We start from the raw sequence: 19,592 nt of genomic DNA, 5'->3' as shown, positions 1-19,592 counted from the left end.
CATGCTGGGCACACTGGCCCTGGTTTCAATGGAGGCCTTTGGACTCAGCCAATGCCCATTGTAAAGAGGCCCCACAAGCTTGAAATTGATTTGACAGGTTTGGATCTCAATCCTGGACCTGAGGACTAGAGCTGGAGCAGCTTTCATGTCCTTGGATGTGTGAGCATTCTTTGGAATTGGTGAACTGGGCACAGCCTCTCTCTCTCACCACTTAAACCTTTTTACTGACACAGCACAGGTTTGTGATGTGGCTATAGATCATATTTTTTGACTGAAGGCACAAATACTTTCAAGTCTGAGCTGGTAATCCAAAAATCGTATTGCTAACACTCTGTTTTACAAGGTGTCTACGATACTTAAAAGACTCTTCTGCATGCACCTGTTTTTATGTTTTTTTTGTAATTTGCTTGACCTTCAGAATAAAACCAAATGTTTCGCAGAGATATGGACTTGTCAGATAAGGTTGTTTAACGTCACACAATGATGGTCATGTGCTCAATGTTGCTTTTAAAGGGGATGGTTCATTAGTCAAGGAAGGATCCTCCAGCTATATTGACAAAAGGCCAACAGGACAAGTTTTACTGCTGAGCATATGGTCGGCTCTCAGAGATGGACACCACCTGCTGCATTGTTGTTGGCTACAGGGCAACAGGAGATTCATAGTGTGGATCCTTTGAGGAAAAGTTGGTAATGCTTAAAGTTGGGGTAAAGTCAAACCCGAGATTTATTTCTATGCACAGTAAATGTGAAAAGACTGTGGACTCTTTAGAACTAAATTGTGGAAATAGTGGAAAACTGTTTTTTTTTTGTGTTCAGGATTTTTTGGGCAGGCCTGATAAAATCATGGCTCAATGATGCAGCCCCCCCCCCCTTTACTTTTGCCTTGTTTTGATGCTTTTAATAGTTTTATGTGAAGCACTTTGAATTGCCTTGTTGTTGAAATGTGCTATACAAGTAAACTTGCCTTGCCTTGTTTTTTCATCATTTTGAAACCTAATTATATATACTTGCCAATTTTCTTTAATCATTTGAATTAGCTGGATGGATAATAAAATGTTTTGTGGTGTAACAAACTCATATTTATTTATTTTTTCACCCGGACTTTGAAAACATCCTTTATGCATCCATGTGTTTTGTTGAATAGCTCCAAAGTGGGGGGTGTAAAGCAATGTTCAAATGATCAAATGTAGTATATTCAATTAACTCTAAGCTAAACTGCATTATGTTCAACATATCAAAAGTGGACGAGACTAAATAGACCAGCCCATATATTGATCTATATCTACTCCAAAACATTAGTAAATATGTTCCATCTACTTAGAAACAAACAAACCAACAAACAATACATCTGAAATATCTGTATCATCAATTATTTAAATACAAGTGGGCTTATAGAAGTCAGGTAAGGATATTTTTATGGAACAGGGTAACAGATTCATACATATTTTACCATTACAATGAAAGTATTATTTTAGCTGGCCTTGCTTTGTGTTGCAGGAATTGTTTTGTAATTTTTGTTGTTGTGATGATTGGTTTTAATATTTCAGGTTTGTTTTTATGCTTTAATGTCTTTTGCTTCGTTGTCTCCTTATTGTCTTCTAGCATCATGAGACCATGTTGGAAGTAAGTGTTTCCACAATGTTTTGTTTCTTTGTCTGATCATCCATAAATAAAATTAATCCTAATCAGATGATAAATGTGAGAAGTGTTGTGGGTGGTTGTTACCTGGAATGGGGATGACAGGGAGCGTTTCATTGGGTACCACCCTGGGTGAATTGCTGTCTTCCACATAGAAGTGGGCTGTCTGGAAACAGCGTCTGACAGAAAGAGAGAGAGGTTACATGTTAACAATGCCTTAGGAAGAGCAGCAGGTTCAGCCTGGGCCTAGGCCGGATCCTAGCACGTTTTACCTGCTCTGTGTGGAGAGAAAGACACAGACTGTATATTTGATTTGGTAGTCCTTAACCCCTGAAAGTATATAGAAATGGGAGAAATGGACTTTGAACTTCACACACACACACACACACAGAATGCGCCTCGCTGTAGGTGTGTCTGAAGTCACACAGTATATGTAGTAGTGCAGTACAGGGAAGCTTTCAGGAGCAGACACATCAGCATGTCTCCTGTTGTGTTTTTAGTCTGTGACGGTGACTTTGACAATTCACATTATGTGATGTTTGACATCAGACACTGCTTTGAAATTGATATTTGCATCAGGCATTTAGACACAAGATGGAGTTTAAATACAGCAGGAAGAAGCAAGAGATGTATCACATGCCTTCTCTCTCAGAAAACACTGAAGAAGTGAAACCAATCCAGAGACAGAGAGCAACAAATAGAGGTGGACGAGCTACCTTTAGATCCAGCTGTAAGGCTGCTTTCACAAAACTTAAAGTCACAAAAAAAATTGTATGAACAAAATATATAGCCAGTCATTGTTTATATTATTACATTGACATGGAACTTTTTGTTACCATCCAAACCAAACGTTATTTGTTGAGACCGAAGCGGACTGAGAAGAAGCTTTCAGCATCTAACTATCAGTGTGTCTTCTGAATGCTTCAGTCTACTTCAGTAAGAGGATCTTATTTTGAAAGCCTTCCAGTAGCAGTCATCAGCCGACCAGATGCTACACTGAACACTTATAGTAGCAAATATAGAGAAGCATACAGCCTTAGAGACTGGGGGAGGGATTGTTCTAGCTTATAGAGTACCAGTGTACCTTTTAGGCATGCAAGGCTGTCGTGGAGCATATCAACAAGGACAGTACTCTATGTATCAGAGTGCAGCTCACTTCATGGTGGCAACAACACATCCTGCATGAATAACTGCCTGATGGAAGGAGAAGTACGCTCCGAGTCTGATACTCTGTTGAAGGCTGTGATCAACAGCTTGCAAGTTTGAGTTGCAAAGACTCAAATTACATCCATTGCAATGATATATACACCTTCTGGATGGTTTTTCCATGCTCTCAAAACGTAGCAAGATTAACATGAGATGAAATACTTTCAATTGGTAAAGAAACAGATGCTTTTCTCTTGGTTATGGAAGAAAAGGAGCTACATAGATAAACACAAGTTGTTTGTTTAAGCTCACCTCTTGTGGTTGTGTGAGTAATGACTGTTGCTTGTCAGGAACACATGCAGAAGTAGCATGATGTTGTAGTGCTGCGAAACCTTTGAGGCAGGAACGCGGCCTTGACGTTTAGGTTTTCAAAGTGTCTTACTTTGACATGGGAGACTGGCTGCTGTTGCCATCTTAACAGTCATTGTCTTAAACCAGGGGTCGGCAACCCGCGGCTCCGGAGCCGCATGCGGTTCTTCAGCCCCTCTGTTGCGGCTCCCTGAGGCTACATCCACACTAATATGTTTTCGTGTTAAAACAGAGTTTTAACAAACTAAAACGATCTCCGTCCCAGCGTTTCAGCATCGTTTTAGAAATGATCTCTGTCCAGACTAAAACACCTGAAAACGAATATCACGTGACTATTCACATACACTGGGCATGCGGGGGGGGAGCGGTGTAAACAGGAAGTGGATTGGTTGCTTAGTTAGAAAATACAACAGATTAATAAAGTAGTCTTTAATAATGAAAGGTCGTGTTTGATACTTAAGATCTTCTCTAAAATCTTCCTCTATGAACTCAAACAGACACACTTCATGGAAAGTTTTAGAAGTTTTATTTTTCAGACTTCAGTTACAGTGCTGGGGGTCTCTCTCTCTCTCTCTCTCTCAGCAAACTTACTTCAAAATGAACACTTACACATAAAGGTTTACTAGATTATGGGTCATAAATGTGGTCAACACACGTCTCTCACTCATTTCTTCAGTGTCATTGTTGTCTGTTCTCACTCGTAGCTCTGCTGGAGGCTGAAGTCTCTGTCCTACTGGAGAGCAATTACTGCTTTAGTTCCTTGATAGTTTATGACTTTATAGACTTCACAATAGTTGTGCAGAACAAAATAAGCATTAAAAAGGACAGGAAAGTCCTCCGTTTTGTGTCCGTCCTCCTCAAAGCCGCTAACCGTGATTTCAGACGGCCGCTCCGTAGGTCTGATACCTCCGCTGGTCACGCCGCTCGCTAATCGCTCCAACAGCTTCTTCCTCCGTAATAATGCAGACTTTAACTGAACAACAGCTGCTAGTAAAGACAACAAGGTCCGCAACACCTGTAATCAGTTGTCCATGTTGAATTAACCTGGTAGTCGATCGGTAATCAAGGCTAATCAAAGCTCCGGTAAAGGGTCACGTGATAGCGGCGTGAAGAATCAGGGAAGGACACATTGTGACTGCTAAGAACCAATCAAGTAGTGAACGCGTGATCGTTTCCAAATGTATGCGTTTACGCCGTCCACATAACAAACCAACCCAAGAGTTTTCAAACTTATCCGTCCTCGGGAGCGTTTTCAAACTCCTCCGTTTTCGGTGCTTTGAAAACTCCGGCGTAGTGTGGACGCTCAGTGTAAACATAGCAGAACATATGTGTTTTCAAATGGAAACGTAGTAGTGTGAACGTGGCCTCAGGCTTTGACCAAAAATAACACGGAAATGAATAACTGTTGTTTTTTTATTTAATTTTTTGCCCAGTGGACAATCTTTCAAAGGGAACACCTCTTATGTTGGAGTTTGAGGTGATACTGTCACTGAAAATAAAAAAATGTGCGTCACATCCTATTACGTCGCTGCCAAGAGCCTTTCCCTGCAGATGGCTAATCATGATCTGCAGACCCCCGTCCTCAGTAAACTATCAATAGATAAATCCAAATAAAGAAAAGTCACGGAGGAAAATAGAGAGTTTAATTCTGCGTGTTCGTATTCATTTGCTTTCACTGCCGACGATGCTGGCTTACCTGTATGCTTGATATGTGCAAACAATGTAATGTTGAAAGACACTTCCAGAACAAACACACAGCATGTGCTGAACAGTGTCACGCTGGAGATGAGCGACAAAGAGCGATTTCTCAACTGCTGCAGCAAACTCTCCTCTTCATAAGAGTTTGATATTGTTATATCAGGTAAAATTGCAAAAGGAATTCAAGAATTGTCTTTATTCTTGTTCTATATTTTCATAAATACAACAAACTATAGTTTTTGTATCTATAATTTAACTATATATAAAACTTTATAAGCTGTGATATTAAATAGCGTTTGTGGCTCCAGACAAATTTTATTTGGTGCAAAACGTCTCTTTGGATAGTAAAGGTTGCCGACCCCTCTCTTGTCTTTTACATATGAAGCCTTGTTGGATGAGTGCTGATGGTAACCAGATTTTCACATGCATATATGACTGTAGAGCCAGCAAAAAGATAAAGAACAAACTAGAATTACCACCTCGCAGTTGTGTGCCTCAGCCAACCAGTCATCTTGCAGTTTACACCCACATCTGTCCAAAATTGTCATCACTTCATCATTTTATCCTATTAGACATTTGTGTGAAATTGTCATAATTAGTGAATGGATTCTTGAGTTATGGCCAAAGACGTGTTTAGTGGGTCAAAGGGACTTTTTACCACCAAATTCGTATCAATTCATCCTTGAGTCCAGGTGGACGTTTGTGCCAATTGTGAAGAAATTCCCTGCAGGCGTTACATTCAAGAGAATGGACAGACGGATGGACAACTTCTAAACATACTGCCTCTGAACAAAGCTTAAGACATAAATACAGAATCAAAAGAGTAGAAAACGCTTCATTATACTAGTGAAAAATAAATAATATCAATATTTGCCAGCAATGCAGAACCATTACTGATGTTCCTTTACATAGGATAAGTCATCCTGTGCCTTCTTCTAGAATAATCTGTATAATTTTACACACATTTGAATTAGAAACACACAGACTGAGCTACACTCCATTTTCATTACAAGGTGTTAAAATGAAGGACTGCCACATGCCTTGTTTTAACAACTAAATATAACTAAACTTAGCAATGTCCTTATCTACTATTACAACTCCCAGTGACAACAACGCCCACTTCATCTAAGTGTGTGTGTGTGTGTGTCCAGACCCTCCCTACCTGTATTTGATACAGAGCAGAGAGCAGAAAGTGTTCGTCCTGGTGAACAAGCAGAGGATGGAGGCTGCCGCATGCTGTTGCTGACATGAACTGAGAGCGAGTGCACAAGGGACAGAGGGACAGAGGGACAGGAGGAGGGAGGACAGAGGGAGGGAGGACGGCTTTCCTAACTAGGCACGGAGGGGGTTGTTCACACGCACACACAAACACAGGTCAATCCCAAACCACTTCCTGGTGTGAGACAGCTGATGTCATGGTGCATTCATGTCACACAGGACAAAGTTGACAGAGCCATGCTTCGGTTCAAACTGACAGGAAGTCACAGTATGGACCAAGAAATCAAAGCCGACCTCGAGTGCTTGGTGGTTTGAGATTCTCTATGATACAGATATCTCAGTCTGTGCTCAAACAGAACAAACATTCCTGTTCACTGACCCATGCATCTAAGAAAAGTCTTTCAGATTGTTTTAGAAATATGTATTAAACAAAAATCACAAATGATGTTGTTGATTGCAGTGTAACAGTGTGAAAACATGAATACTCCAACTGCAGTGATCAAATATAAACCCACACCACATGTTCCCACATATTGTTTATCAAGTGAGGGCCAATGTGCAACCCAACAGCATTTAAAGTAAAGTCTGCATGATCACGTAAGATCAACTTGTTTGTGTTCAGAAGCTCATATTTACTATTTTCCCACAGGACCTGAATGCAGCAGAGCAACAGTTTAAGTAATGCTGGTGCACCAACTGCAACTAGAGGACCAATAGGACTGCAGCAGGGTGGAGACTGTGTGGAACACGGGGTTGTGACCTGAGCTTTGCTCCACAATAGGATTATATACCCCGGAGGGGGTGTTGAGAAGTAATTTCTCAACACTTGTACACTAAACAGTTCAAAACTGTTTTCTCAGTAAGAACTCTGAGAGCAAAACTGGAGTTTGGTCCAGAGATCATGTGATGTGAAAAAAACAAAAACATTGATCCCATAAGGAATATGATGGTGTCAGCAGTTACACATTTATCTATTGTCTCTCTCCTCACATGCCACCAATGATCTGTTTTGCATGTTCTACAAGCTGCTGCTTTCCAATGTGATTTAACCAATTGCTGGTTAAAGAATCACCATATGATGAATTCATTTTCTACAATAAGGAGATTACTCAACAAGGAGATGTTACACACTGATGTGTAGATCAAACAGTAAGTGGCTAGAGTAAAAAGCTATTAATTAAATACCTTAATAAAACCAGAAGGCAGCTGAAATGAAGAGCTCTTACATTGTTAGACCACAACTTCTAGGTAATCTTCACCCAATAAATAATGTACAGCATGCAAGGCATGTAGAGCTCAATACTAACTTTTAACTATGGTTGCCAGGTAACTAGGCATCATTGTGATTTTCCAAAATCAAATCAAAATATGGTTAGCCGCTTAATTTATTAATTTATTATTAAATACCCCATGCAGTTATACGTCAGCGTAATAATGAAAATATGGCATGTTTAGTGTGTTTGTTGGACACACTTTCATGTTCCATCCAATACTTCATAAATGTCCTTTTTGTTTTTCGTTCAGGTTCATCTGGTTCTTTGTCATTCAATCATTTGCACATTGGTTTGTAATGTTAGTGGAACCTTTAACCCCACAGTCATTCAGCTTCATTTCATTGATCATTGTCATCAAGTGCAACAATATTAATAAATATATTTTGGGTTGCATGTTTTTCTGTGTACTGTCCCTGTTTATATGTTAAGAAACGGTTACCACTGCAACCAAGGGCCAATAATTGGTTGCCAATTTCTCAAAATGGTTGCCCTGGCAACAGGCAACCCTTGGCATAAAGCATAAAGCATTTGTGATCCTGTGCTCAGTACTTCTTTGCTTTGTACTATCGTACACCTTCTCTTGATCCCATGCTAAAATCATCCTAGCAATCATCCAGTGAATGGGGACGATATTGTTGATTGTCATAGTGTTCAACCAATCAGATCTTTAGTTTGACATGTTGGGCGTGTTCTTTGACGTGTCAGCACCTGCTAGCTGGCCTACAACTACGTCAGCATTAACGGGCAGCTCAGTTTTCAGGTGCGCTGTGATTGGTCAGTGGGCGAGCACGTGACTATCGTGAAACGAAACTTAACTTGCCAGCAGAGCTTAGTTGGAGGAGTAAGAGTTCAAATTGAAAGATATGGAAGAAATGATAACATTTTTAGGGTTTTGCTTGGTGTAGTTTATTTATTTTTTTACCTAGCTTTGTTTTTTTAACACTCAATGGCTGAATAAGGAGGAGAAACGGATTTAGTGGCGGAGTTACTGACAACAGCACTGGCGCCCCGGCGTGCGGTGGGATCACGGCCCCGCTGAGAACCGGCCGCAGCAGACCGGCGAAATACAACTGGGGAGGCTCGACTGTCATCACTGGCGTCCATGAATGGAGAAGGACTTCTTACTGGAACTGAAACGATGTACTGGGATTAAACTCTTTAAGTTTCGGTAAGTGACAAACTGCGTTTTTTGACATAGTAACGTTACGACTGTTCATTTGTCTATCGTGTCGTTTTGATGAATAATATTTGAATGGCTCGTGCTCTTGTGTGGTGGAATGCGTGGATCTGCTGCAGGTTTGCTGGATTGATGCGTCATAATGAGGTTATTAGGAGGTGGTTCAACTGTAGTAGGACAGCACAGAAGGCCCAGGTATAAAATGCACGGCCCGCCACTACTGAACTCATATTGATAAATTGTCCTCCTCTCATACATCAATCATGTGTTGCCTATATATGCAGTGTGTTGGCTGATGAAATGTTTTATATGTGGGTGTTCCCTGCTACAGACGAGGGTTGCCTCAGACTTCACTGTTTCTACAAAAGATAATCCATCACAATGATCAGATGATCCTTTAGTCATATAAGGAGAATTTACCTACACAAGTTGGCTATTAGTGAATATCAGATGTGGTTATTGTAGCTTCTGTCAACAATTGTTTGGTGTTGGTTCTTTTAGCTATTCAGTCTACTACTCAGACTGAAGCCGGTCTAATACAATCTGACAGCTGGACTAGGATTAACTCACCCACGAGGTTCCTTCATGAGCTGGTCTGGGTGGTTTTTACACCTTGAGGGAACTTATGAAACGTAAACCAGCATATGATGGCACCTTTTCATTCATATGCTACAGAAATCAAATTCAATTTACAAAAGTCATCTAAATAAAATAGGATTCAACCAATTAGCATTAAAACATTGTGGTATTAGCACGCTAACGTTAGCTAGCTTACTAGCCAGCAGCTACGTGAGAAAAAACATAATGTTTCATCTACACACTCTTGTCACAGCATGGGAATGCACATTGCTCTCACCAGATAATCCGTCATTAAAGGATAGTTCAGGTGTTTAAAAGTGGGATTGCATGAGGGACTTCTCCATCCTCAGTATATTATTATTATTATAGTATAGTAGATGTTTGGAGAAGCAGACAGGAGTACCAGCACGGGAGCAAAGCTATGTACCAATGTCGACGGAGGCAGCAGCAAAATGTATTTTAGACACTTAAAGAAATCTAAATCAGTTTGAGTGTATGCTATATTTGAATGTTTTCGACACTGAAAGTGAAACATATCTATACAGTTTTTGTTAATGGAGACTCGTAGCTTTAAAGTGAGATAAGTTTCACTTTTGTGTGGACTTCACCATGTGGTTGGAACAAAGAGAGTCGAGCCTACATGGGCCTACAGGGTAGCCAACAGCCTGATTCACACCAAACCCTGTGAGACGTTAAGTCTCACCTACCTGTGAATTGTGTTGCAAACACAACACTGGGGTCTTATTGGACAAGGGCCATAGACACCACAGGGATTCCCTGTGCTACGGCCTGACGTCACAAAATCTATAAAAAACAGCGTCACCTCCAGCTCGCGGGCATCCCGTCCCACTCGAGTTGCTGAAAGGAGGTGCACAACGTTGTTGCTATTGAAGAAAACCCTAGGTCATAGTCTTAACTTCGCTAGACCAACAATTGTTTTGGGATCCTGAAGAGGAGAACAGTTAACTTCTATGCCCCATTCTCTCCCTGTTATGTCGACCTTTTGCCGGTCGTAAGGACGAGAATTCCCTCAATTCCGAGTAATCGCGGCCTGCTGCCATACGGAGGGTTTATCGCCAGCTTGAAGCTCCGGACCCGAGGTTAACCAAGACACTTGAAGAACCACATCGACTGCGATGAAGTCGTCTCAGAGTAACAGGCTTGTGTGTGAGCAGACACAAGAGTTTATCACCTTGTTTTATTTAAGTCTACTATATTGTTATAACGTGTTCTTGTGTATGTTTACGGACCGCAGAGTTCCGTTAGTGCTGTTTATAAACTACCGTGTATTCCATACTGCTGCAATAGTGTTGTGTTAGATCAGTCACCACGAGTGAAGTTGGTAACTTTGACTTTATCAGTTAAAAGACCAGGACAGCAGCTGGCCAGTCGGGTTTCTGTGTGATAAAGTAACAGATTCCGTATTTTGTGGCATGGTCACGTACGAGACTACACTCGCCATTTTGGATAGTTTTTCTCACATCTCCCCCTACACACACACACACACACACACACACACACACAGTACTTTGACTATTGACATTGTGAGTGAACCCTAATTATGAGACTTCATTTATAGTTTGGTTATTGGTCCCTGTTCTCAGGGTGGTGCCCCGTTATTAATAATTGTTAACAATGTTATTGACATTAATAATAGTGCTGGGCAACGATTACAATTTTTAATCGCGATTAATCGCATTATGTGCAAAGTTCAATAATGAATTTAAAAGTAGTGTATTGCGCACTTTTATTTTAAAAGTACTGCTATATGAACAAAAGGGCAATAACATTTGGTTTGCAAACACTTTAAACACATCAGGTGTTGTTCTAATTATGCAGCACTTGCTGGTGTCACGGGGCATGATGAGGACTCAGACGCAGACAGTCAGGTGAAGTGCAAAAAAGGTTTTTAATGAACCAAAAACAGGGAATCCAGGGACAAGACAAAAGACGAGGGGGAAAATCCGGCAGGAAAAGGCAGAACAGGCAGACTGGAAAACCGGGAACAGGACGAGCAAAACAGGCGGGTGTCAGGATCCCTGTCAGACCAGACACCTCCCATTGCCACACAGCTGCAGCCACTCCAGCCAATTCCCTCCTGCAGCCTGACACACCAGACTCAGGTCCCACTAACGATTACCCCTGGCAATATATAAACTCTGGTCCTGCAGTCTGGGGTTGTCAGGTCGTACCGTCTTTAACCGTCTTTCACCCGCTTCAACCCTGTTGCAGCTACTCCCTCGAGCGCCTGCCTCCGGTGTCCGTCGGTCCGGGAATCCCCCGTGCCCTCTGTGTTAACGGACTACTCACCGCCGCTCTGCCCTCCGTTGTGTTAGCGGACTACACACGCCGTCAAGCTGCCAGCTCTCCAGTGTCGAGCCACGGGACTCACACTGTCGATCTGCCCTCCGTTGTGTTAGCGGACGACACACGCCGTCAAGCTACCAGCCCTCCGGTGTCGAGCCACGGGACTCACACCGTCGATCTGCTCTCTGGTGTCGGACCACGGGCTCCACACCTTCACACACCTTTCTGTCCTCTCTACTCTGGCTAAATAAAGTCTGTTTTGCTGTACTCTGTCTCCTGTGGTCTTGCGTTTGGGTCCTATCCGTGAACTCCCGTGACAGAACGACCTGACCATAATGGACCCAGCAACCACAGGAGCAGCTACGCCGTACAGGCCTAACAGTCTGCTGGAGGAGATGAGAACTGTCGCTGCTGAAGTTTCTCGGATTCGCTGTTTCATGCAGGAACTAGCCCGGACAGTCAAGTCTCCACCAGTTCCAGCACCCGCACTATTCCCTCCTGTCCTCGCTCCGCCGGTCTGGGAATCCCCCGTGCCGGCTCCGGATCCCTACGACGGAACACTGGGGAAGTGCCAGGGCTTCCTGTTGCGATGCCAACGGGTATTTGACCGTCAGCCTCAGACTTTTGACTCGGACGGGTCCAAGGTCTCCTACGTGGTTGGATTACTGCGGGGAAGGGCTTTGGACTGGGCCGTGAGAACATTGGGTTTTGATCGGCCAAATGCTGTGCTTTTCGTGGACTTTGTGGAGGATCTGAGGAGGGTTTTCGACCCTCCGGTGGACTCGGATTATATGGCTGAGCACCCTCTCAGCCGGAGACGGGGCCAAGCAAGTGTAGGGGAACACTCGGTGGTCCGGCCAAGTCCGGCTCCCTGTATTTGGACGGGATTCCGGCCGTCACCGTATCCAGCTGCTGCCTCGGAGTCGCAGCGAACTCTAGTTCCTGTTCCTGCCGCCTCAGCCCCGCAGCCAGCTCCAGTCCCGGCCGCCTCAGCCCCGCAGCCAGCTCCAGTCCCGGCCGCCTCAGCCCCGCAGCCAGCTCCAGTCCCGGCCGCCTCAGCCCCGCAGCCAGCTCCAGTCCCGGCCGCCTCAGCCCCGCAGCCAGCTCCAGTCCCGGCCGCCGCCGCCTCAGCCCCGCAGCCAGCTCCAGTCCCGGCCGCCGCCGTCTCAGCCCCGCAGCCAGCTCCAGTCCCGGCCGTCGCCGTCTCCGAACCGCAGCGACCTCCAGTCCCGGCCGCCGCCGTCTCCGAACCGCAGCGACCTCCAGTCCCGGCCGCCGCCGTCTCCGAACCGCAGCGACCTCCAGTCCCGGTCGCCGCCGTCTCCGAACCGCAGCGACCTCCAGTCCCGGTCGCCGCCGTCTCCGAACCGCAGCCAGCTCCAGTCCCGGCCGCCGCCGTCTCCGAACCGCAGCGACCTCCAGTCCCGGCCGCCGCCGTCTCCGAACCGCAGCGACCTCCAGTCCCGGCCGCCGCCGTCTCCGAACCGCAGCGACCTCCAGTCCCGGTCGCCGCCGTCTCCGAACCGCAGCGACCTCCAGTCCCGGTCGCCGCCGTCTCCGAACCGCAGCGACCTCCAGTCCCGGTCGCCGCCGTCTCCGAACCGCAGCGACCTCCAGTCCCGGTCGCCGCCATCTCCGAACCGCAGCCAGCTCCAGTCCCGGCCGCCGCCGTCTCCGAACCGCAGCGACCTCCAGTCCCGGCCGCCGCCGTCTCCGAACCGCAGCGACCTCCAGTCCCGGCCGCCGCCGTCTCCGAACCGCAGCGACCTCCAGTCCCGGCCGCCGCCGTCTCCGAACCGCAGCGACCTCCAGTCCCGGTCGCCGCCGTCTCCGTACCGCAGCGACCTCCAGTCCCGGCCGCCGCCGCCTCGGAGCAGCAGCGACCTCCAGTTCCGGCCATCGCCGCCTCGGAGCAGCAGCGACCTCCAATTCCGGCCGCTGCCGCCTCGGAGCAGCAGCGACCTCCAGTTGCCGCCTCGGAGCAGCAGCGACCTCCAGTTGCCGCCTCGGAGCAGCAGCGACCTCCAGTTGCCGCCTCTCAGCAGCAGCGACCTCCAGTTGCCGCCTCTCAGCAGTAGCGACCTCCAGTTGCCGCCTCTCAGCAGCAGCGACCTCCAGGGCCTGCCGCCGTTGGACCAACATCCTATTCCCCGGAGCCCCGACTCAGAGAGTCTGAGTCCAGGCCGCCTGAGCACCCGTGTCCGGAGCCCTTCTGCCCGCCCGGCCGTCTGCCGGAGCACCCGTGTCCGGAGCCCTTCTGCCCGCCCGGCCGTCCGCCGGAGCACCCGTGTCCGGAGCCCTTCTGCCCGCCCGGCCGTCCGCCGGAGCACCCGTGTCCGGAGCCCTTCTGCCCGCCCGGCCGTCCGCCGGAGCACCCGTGTCCGGAGCCCGTCTGCAGCCCCGTGGCCAGTCGGATCCAGTCACCCACCCTCCGGACCCCCTCCACCCACCCTGGTTGGCTTGGTATCTGCTGGGACGTCCCTCCTCCGGACCCCCTCCGCCCACCCTGGTTAGCTTTGTATCTGCGGGGACGTCCCTCCTCCGCCCACCCTTGTTTGTTGTTCTGGACGGTGTACGTCTGGAATCCGTTCCTTGAGGGGGGGGGGGGTACTGTCAGGATCCCTGTCAGACCAGACACCTCCCATTGCCACACAGCTGCAGCCACTCCAGCCAATTCCCTCCTGCAGCCTGACACACCAGACTCAGGTCCCACTAACGATTACCCCTGGCAATATATAAACTCTGGTCCTGCAGTCTGGGGTTGTCAGGTCGTACCGTCTTTAACCGTCTTTCACCCGCTTCAACCCTGTTGCAGCTACTCCCTCGAGCGCCTGCCTCCGGTGTCCGTCGGTCCGGGAATCCCCCGTGCCCTCTGTGTTAACGGACTACTCACCGCCGCTCTGCCCTCCGTTGTGTTAGCGGACTACACACGCCGTCAAGCTGCCAGCTCTCCAGTGTCGAGCCACGGGACTCACACCGTCGATCTGCTCTCTGGTGTCGGACCACGGGCTCCACACCTTCACACACCTTTCTGTCCTCTCTACTCTGGCTAAATAAAGTCTGTTTTGCTGTACTCTGTCTCCTGTGGTCTTGCGTTTGGGTCCTATCCGTGAACTCCCGTGACAGCGGGTTGGACGGGAAACAAACACAATGATCTGGCAGTGAGTGAGTGAAAGACCGGGGTTTAAATAGTGAACTAGGCAGAGTGAACAGGTGAGACTAATGAGCTGATGAGGTGAGTGTGACTGGCAGGTGTCCAGTAGTCTCCAGTGAGAGCAGCAGCTGGTGCTCGTTGTAACGCCGTCGCTTTAGTCGTCCTCTCCTTTAATACAACTCGTGTGTTCTTCTTGTGACGGTGCGTCTTGAGGCTCATACGTGCCGTCATTCGTTGCGATCCTAAAGGCGAACGCGACGTGAACGCACCTCGAGAACGTTCCTCAGACCGACATCTTCCACAACACTAACCGGCTGCAGTTTGTCTCCACTTCTCTGAAGCATCTGTTAGCTTTGCTGTTGTTTAAACTTCTCCCACACGCTGCATCAACGTAGTCTCACGAAGCCTTCCTCCACCGCTGCCAGTGAGCAACGCACTTTACAAATAATAATACATTTAAAAAAGCGTTAACGCGCTATAAAATAATTGTCGGCGTTAATTAATTAATGCGTTAACGGGATAATAACGCGTTAACTTGCCCAGCACTAATTAATAATTCTATTAATTCTATTTCAATAATTGAATTTTGCTTTCTGATAACCAACACGCTCAAAAAGGGCTGTCTGACAGCAAGATACAGTGGTGAAAGTATTCTGAATATAGTGTACACTTAAACTGATATGAATCCTTTTCGGTGTCTAAAATACATTTGGCAGCTGTCTCCATCCACAGAAAGGAGAGAACAGGCTTGTGCTGTGATTGTAATGCTACACAGTGGTTACTGAACAAGTCAAAGTGATAGATGCTGTGTGGAGAGGAGGGGGTCTGATTAGAGGACTTTAACATTCTTTTATTTCATAAAGTAGATTGATCCTAAACGGTCCACTCTCTCAAAACTGGCTTTGTTAAAACAGTAGATGGTGTTTGGAGCCATTTCCAACCATGAAATGCAGATTTTTATACATTTGGTGAAATGTCAATATTGCCACCAGCATTGATGTGTTTCAATAAAAAACATGTTTAAGTGTGCAGTACTCTTTTGGTGCATGTCAGACAACATGATGATATGTTGAGGCATCTCCATGGAGCTCATTGATGCCGAGGGATTTCACATCAGAAAGATTGGACAAAGCGTCTTCTAATCTCCTAAAAACAACACCTCTGCTCTGCTGACGAATGAGTTTGTTCAATTATGTTGTGTAAATCTTTCATTGTCGCATCAAAAAATCAGCAGTTTACTATTGTTCATTGTCCAGGAATTGTTTTATTCCTGGGTGTGATTTGAATGCTTTTTTAAACTGTGCTTAATGTTATCCTGTAAAACTTGTTTTCTCCCCATAATAGGCCACCCTGGAGGTTTCAGGTAATACTCTCTGTACTTTTTATCATTTTATTGAGCTTTAATTAACACAAGATTTGGCATCCCCACGACACCACCACTCAGAGGACAAATTCACACTAAACGTCTCCCAGTGACTCTCAGGCTGTCATGATGCTGAGCATTACTGTTAGTGTATAAAGTGCTGGAATAATGAAGAATGGAGTTAATGAACTTATCTAAAGGGAGAAGGCCTTAACTGATGCATTTGTATGGATCCCCAAATATAGATACACACTCCCAAGTGGGGAGTGTGGCGATGTACCCTGATGTCATCAGTGAGATCCCATTAGCACTCTGCTCAAGCTTCTAAAAACAGGAATTTCAAAACATGACGGTGTAATTTGTCACGTTGTTTTGCTGGCAAATATTGTTTAAATTGACAGCCCTTTATTTTAAATTCTAGTGGACATGCCAATAAACAAAATCGGTCAGGCTGAATTTTGGGCAAATGTGTAGAAAATAATTGATCTTGTAGATTGTCATAGGATGGAGTGGTATGACATCTCAGCTATGAATACTTCCCTCAAGGGTTGCATTGCTTCAATGAAGTGTTGGAACAAGCGGATGCTAAATATTGACTGTATGTTATACTTTAATACAGTGTAAGAACTACTTACTTACTGTAAAGAGGGTGAAGTCAAAGGTTAAATTCAGAGTTTGAGATCAATGATGCAGGTGTGGGTATCACCACTCGTTATGGATTACAGCAGTGGTGGACAAACATGATCACACAAAGAACTACTGGTTTCTCCCAGGTGAAGATAATCATGTAACCCTAACCCTACATATGTCACAACTCAGTCTGACTTGGAAAAATAAAATCATTTTTAATTCTGATGCACTTATTGTAAGGCACAACGGTCAAAAACGTTTTGTCATGTACTGTAATGTAGAAAAGTTGTCCATCTCCAGTTGCCAACATGATGGAAAAGGAAAATGGTTTCCAAGCCCGTCAACTGTAAATGGACCCTTTTACAGCCAACGTCACAAAGATATGCATGACTGTGCATGTTGGAAACCAACGGAAGTGTTGTTTTGCCAAGCAATCCAGATGAGTTAGCGCCTATAAAAGGGTCTATAGACGTAAACTACTTCTTACTGCTAAATATTTAAAATGCCTCCAAGTCAGATTTGAATCAATTGATGACAGAGCGCAGTCCTGCCCTCTCTTCAAGCTCGGCTCTTTTCCACTTGGTTCTGTAACTGAATGGGTTTCATCATTGAGCAACTTTTTCATTGATCTCTTTGAAAAGTTTACAGATATATAGATTGCTCACCATATTCTAAGATAAATGAATATCGACTTCAGTCAGCATAGTACTATTTGAACAACGCACTATTTTAACCAACACTTTTACTGTAGCAAATATTATTTTTTTAGCATTCACCAGATTTCAGAACAGAAACAGAACAAGTATATCGTGAATTTGGCTGCATCACAGTCAACGACTGTTGATTGGAGGATTAACAAGCTGTCTCTCTGTCAGTCAGAAAGTGTCAATCAGTGTCAGAAACAAATGAAATGTGTCATTAATTAAAGGTAAGGTAAAGGTAATAAGCCAGTAAATGCAGGACGTTATATACATCTCCGGCAAAAAAGGACCAGGCACTTAAGGATAGTGGAGCGGATGAACATTGCTAGCATGAGATGTTTTCAGACACACATACACACACACCGCCTAGAATGGCAGCAGATCGCATCACCAAGCCGTGACACAGCCGCAACATAATGCTGTCCAATCCTGTGAACATCAAGCATTCTCCTCTCCAACTGATTTACGTTATATACTGAAACTTGTATGGTGCTTTTGAGCTGCTGGTGTCCATTTTTTACTCACCTCAGTATCTGTAATGTACCAAGATTAGCATCTGTTTCCCATCTTCAACTATAAACAAATGCAGCATCGCACATGCAAACTTCCAGTTATCCATCTTCTAACCTCTGGACGAACTCATAAGTAGTTTATAAGTGATGGTGTTGTTGTACCTACCTCCAGTAGACGAGCACAGCCAGCAGGGGAACGAGGCAGAAGACCGTCAGAGCTGAAACAACCACCAAAGGTACCAGCCACTCCATGCGGTCCAGCCCTGCCCCATACCCCGGCATTGCCTGGTGGGTCAGGTTGATCACGGCACTGGGATGGACTGGAACACAAAGAAAGTAATGAGGGACAGAATTATCCTCAGGTGGAACGAGGATATGATGGAAGGTGGAAGCATTGAATGCTATTTAAAGAGTAAACTCAAATAAGAATGTTGATTCTGACTATATGTGGAAATCAGGATTGGATAGAGTGAACGTAATAGAGAAGTAGCAAGAAAGAAGAAGAGGGAAGAAAGCTGGTTGGAATGATAGAGTTACTGTTAATAACAGCACCTTTGTGTTGGATCACACATCATCTATGCGTCAGGCTTTTATATATTTGCTTTCATATTACAAGACAAATATATGAAGCACTTATCTCTTGTTGTAGAACCAATGATATTGAAAAGAAAGGAATCAAAGTCAGAGATGTTGAGACAGTTCCCTCTTTTTATCATTGTACACCATTGATAAAGTGTTGGGAGCAACTGAATCAAGCATAGGCTGACCTCGGAGCACACTAGTTTGAAAATCAACTGAAATATTGAACAACAAATATTTGGTACTCCTAAAGTCCTTTAACTTGGATGTTGTGTAATTTTAATGTCGCTGTTTGAAGGAGCTGGAAGTTTAACACATAACAAGATCTAATCTCAACTATGTTTGAGGCGTGGTTGGTGTGGTCTCAAACGGTTTTCCGTATGTCAATGTGAGAGCAGCGAAAAGTTGGTGGGTGTTGACTAGCGTGACAAGATTTCTGGCAAAGGCAGTCCTTAAAACATGCAACACTGTAGAGGGTAGATGCACACATTACTAGATGCTACCCTGAAATATCAGCATGGGAAAGTAATAAAATATAAAATGTTGCAGAGGTAGCCAACACGGTGCCTGCAGGCACCTGGTCGCCCGCAGGGACCACGTGAGTCGCCCGCAAGGCATGTTTTTAAAATAGCACTAGTATGAAGGCAAATCACTGTCAAAATCCCAGAGCGCAAATAAGATCCACGCGCGCACGTGTGTAGAGGTCCCGCGCTTGCAAATTAAACAGCAGCGCGTATATTACTATGACGAGTGCTTTCACATCACACGCGCAGAATATCTCTGCTTGCGCGAGCAAAATTGCAGCCTGCGAGGAGAAAACCATGCTTTGAGCGTGAGGGCGTCCCCTAGCGCGGGACTGCATCACTGCTCTTCTGCTCAAAACTTTCACCTGCTCCTCGCAAGTAGTTTTTCTTTTTGACACTGAGTGGGCGGACCCAGTCACCGTTGTATAACTACATTTAATTGGTTAGAATCCTCGTCTTTGGGTTGGCGGGATATCACTCTGATATCAATCTTACATAACTGATCATTTGTATAAACATGGGACAGAGTTCATGATTTGTTCAAAAATGTTACAAAGGTAGTGGTTCGTACAGACGAGACATGATGTGAAGATATAATTCATAATTTCGTACAAAATGTTAGAAGTGATAAGTTGTACAAAAATATAACAGGTGTGATTTTTAACAAACTACACAATCATTGTTAATAATTATTGTGAGGAATAATTAACATTAACATGTGAT

General features: G+C 45.2%; 1 protein-coding gene across 1 annotated transcript in view; it reads right to left on the bottom strand.

Annotated features, from left to right (window-relative positions):
• Nucleotides 1-19,592, bottom strand: part of LOC142955279 (receptor-type tyrosine-protein phosphatase gamma-like) — a 542,528-nt gene that overhangs the window by 83,295 nt on the left and 439,641 nt on the right. The window contains exons 13-14 of the mRNA XM_076096741.1: nucleotides 17,933-18,086; nucleotides 1,726-1,817 (exon numbers count right to left, since the gene is read on the bottom strand). Coding sequence (XP_075952856.1) covers nucleotides 1,726-1,817; nucleotides 17,933-18,086 — 246 coding nt within the window. The remainder of the gene's footprint in view (nucleotides 1-1,725; nucleotides 1,818-17,932; nucleotides 18,087-19,592) is intronic.

The sequence above is a fragment of the Anarhichas minor genome, unplaced genomic scaffold, assembly GCF_050575085.1.
Source record: "Anarhichas minor isolate MPS153535 unplaced genomic scaffold, ASM5057508v1 ptg000023l, whole genome shotgun sequence".
NCBI classification, from domain to species: domain Eukaryota; kingdom Metazoa; phylum Chordata; class Actinopteri; order Perciformes; family Anarhichadidae; genus Anarhichas; species Anarhichas minor.
Note: the sequence above shows the minus strand (reverse complement) of the source record. Positions and strands in the feature narration are given on the sequence as shown.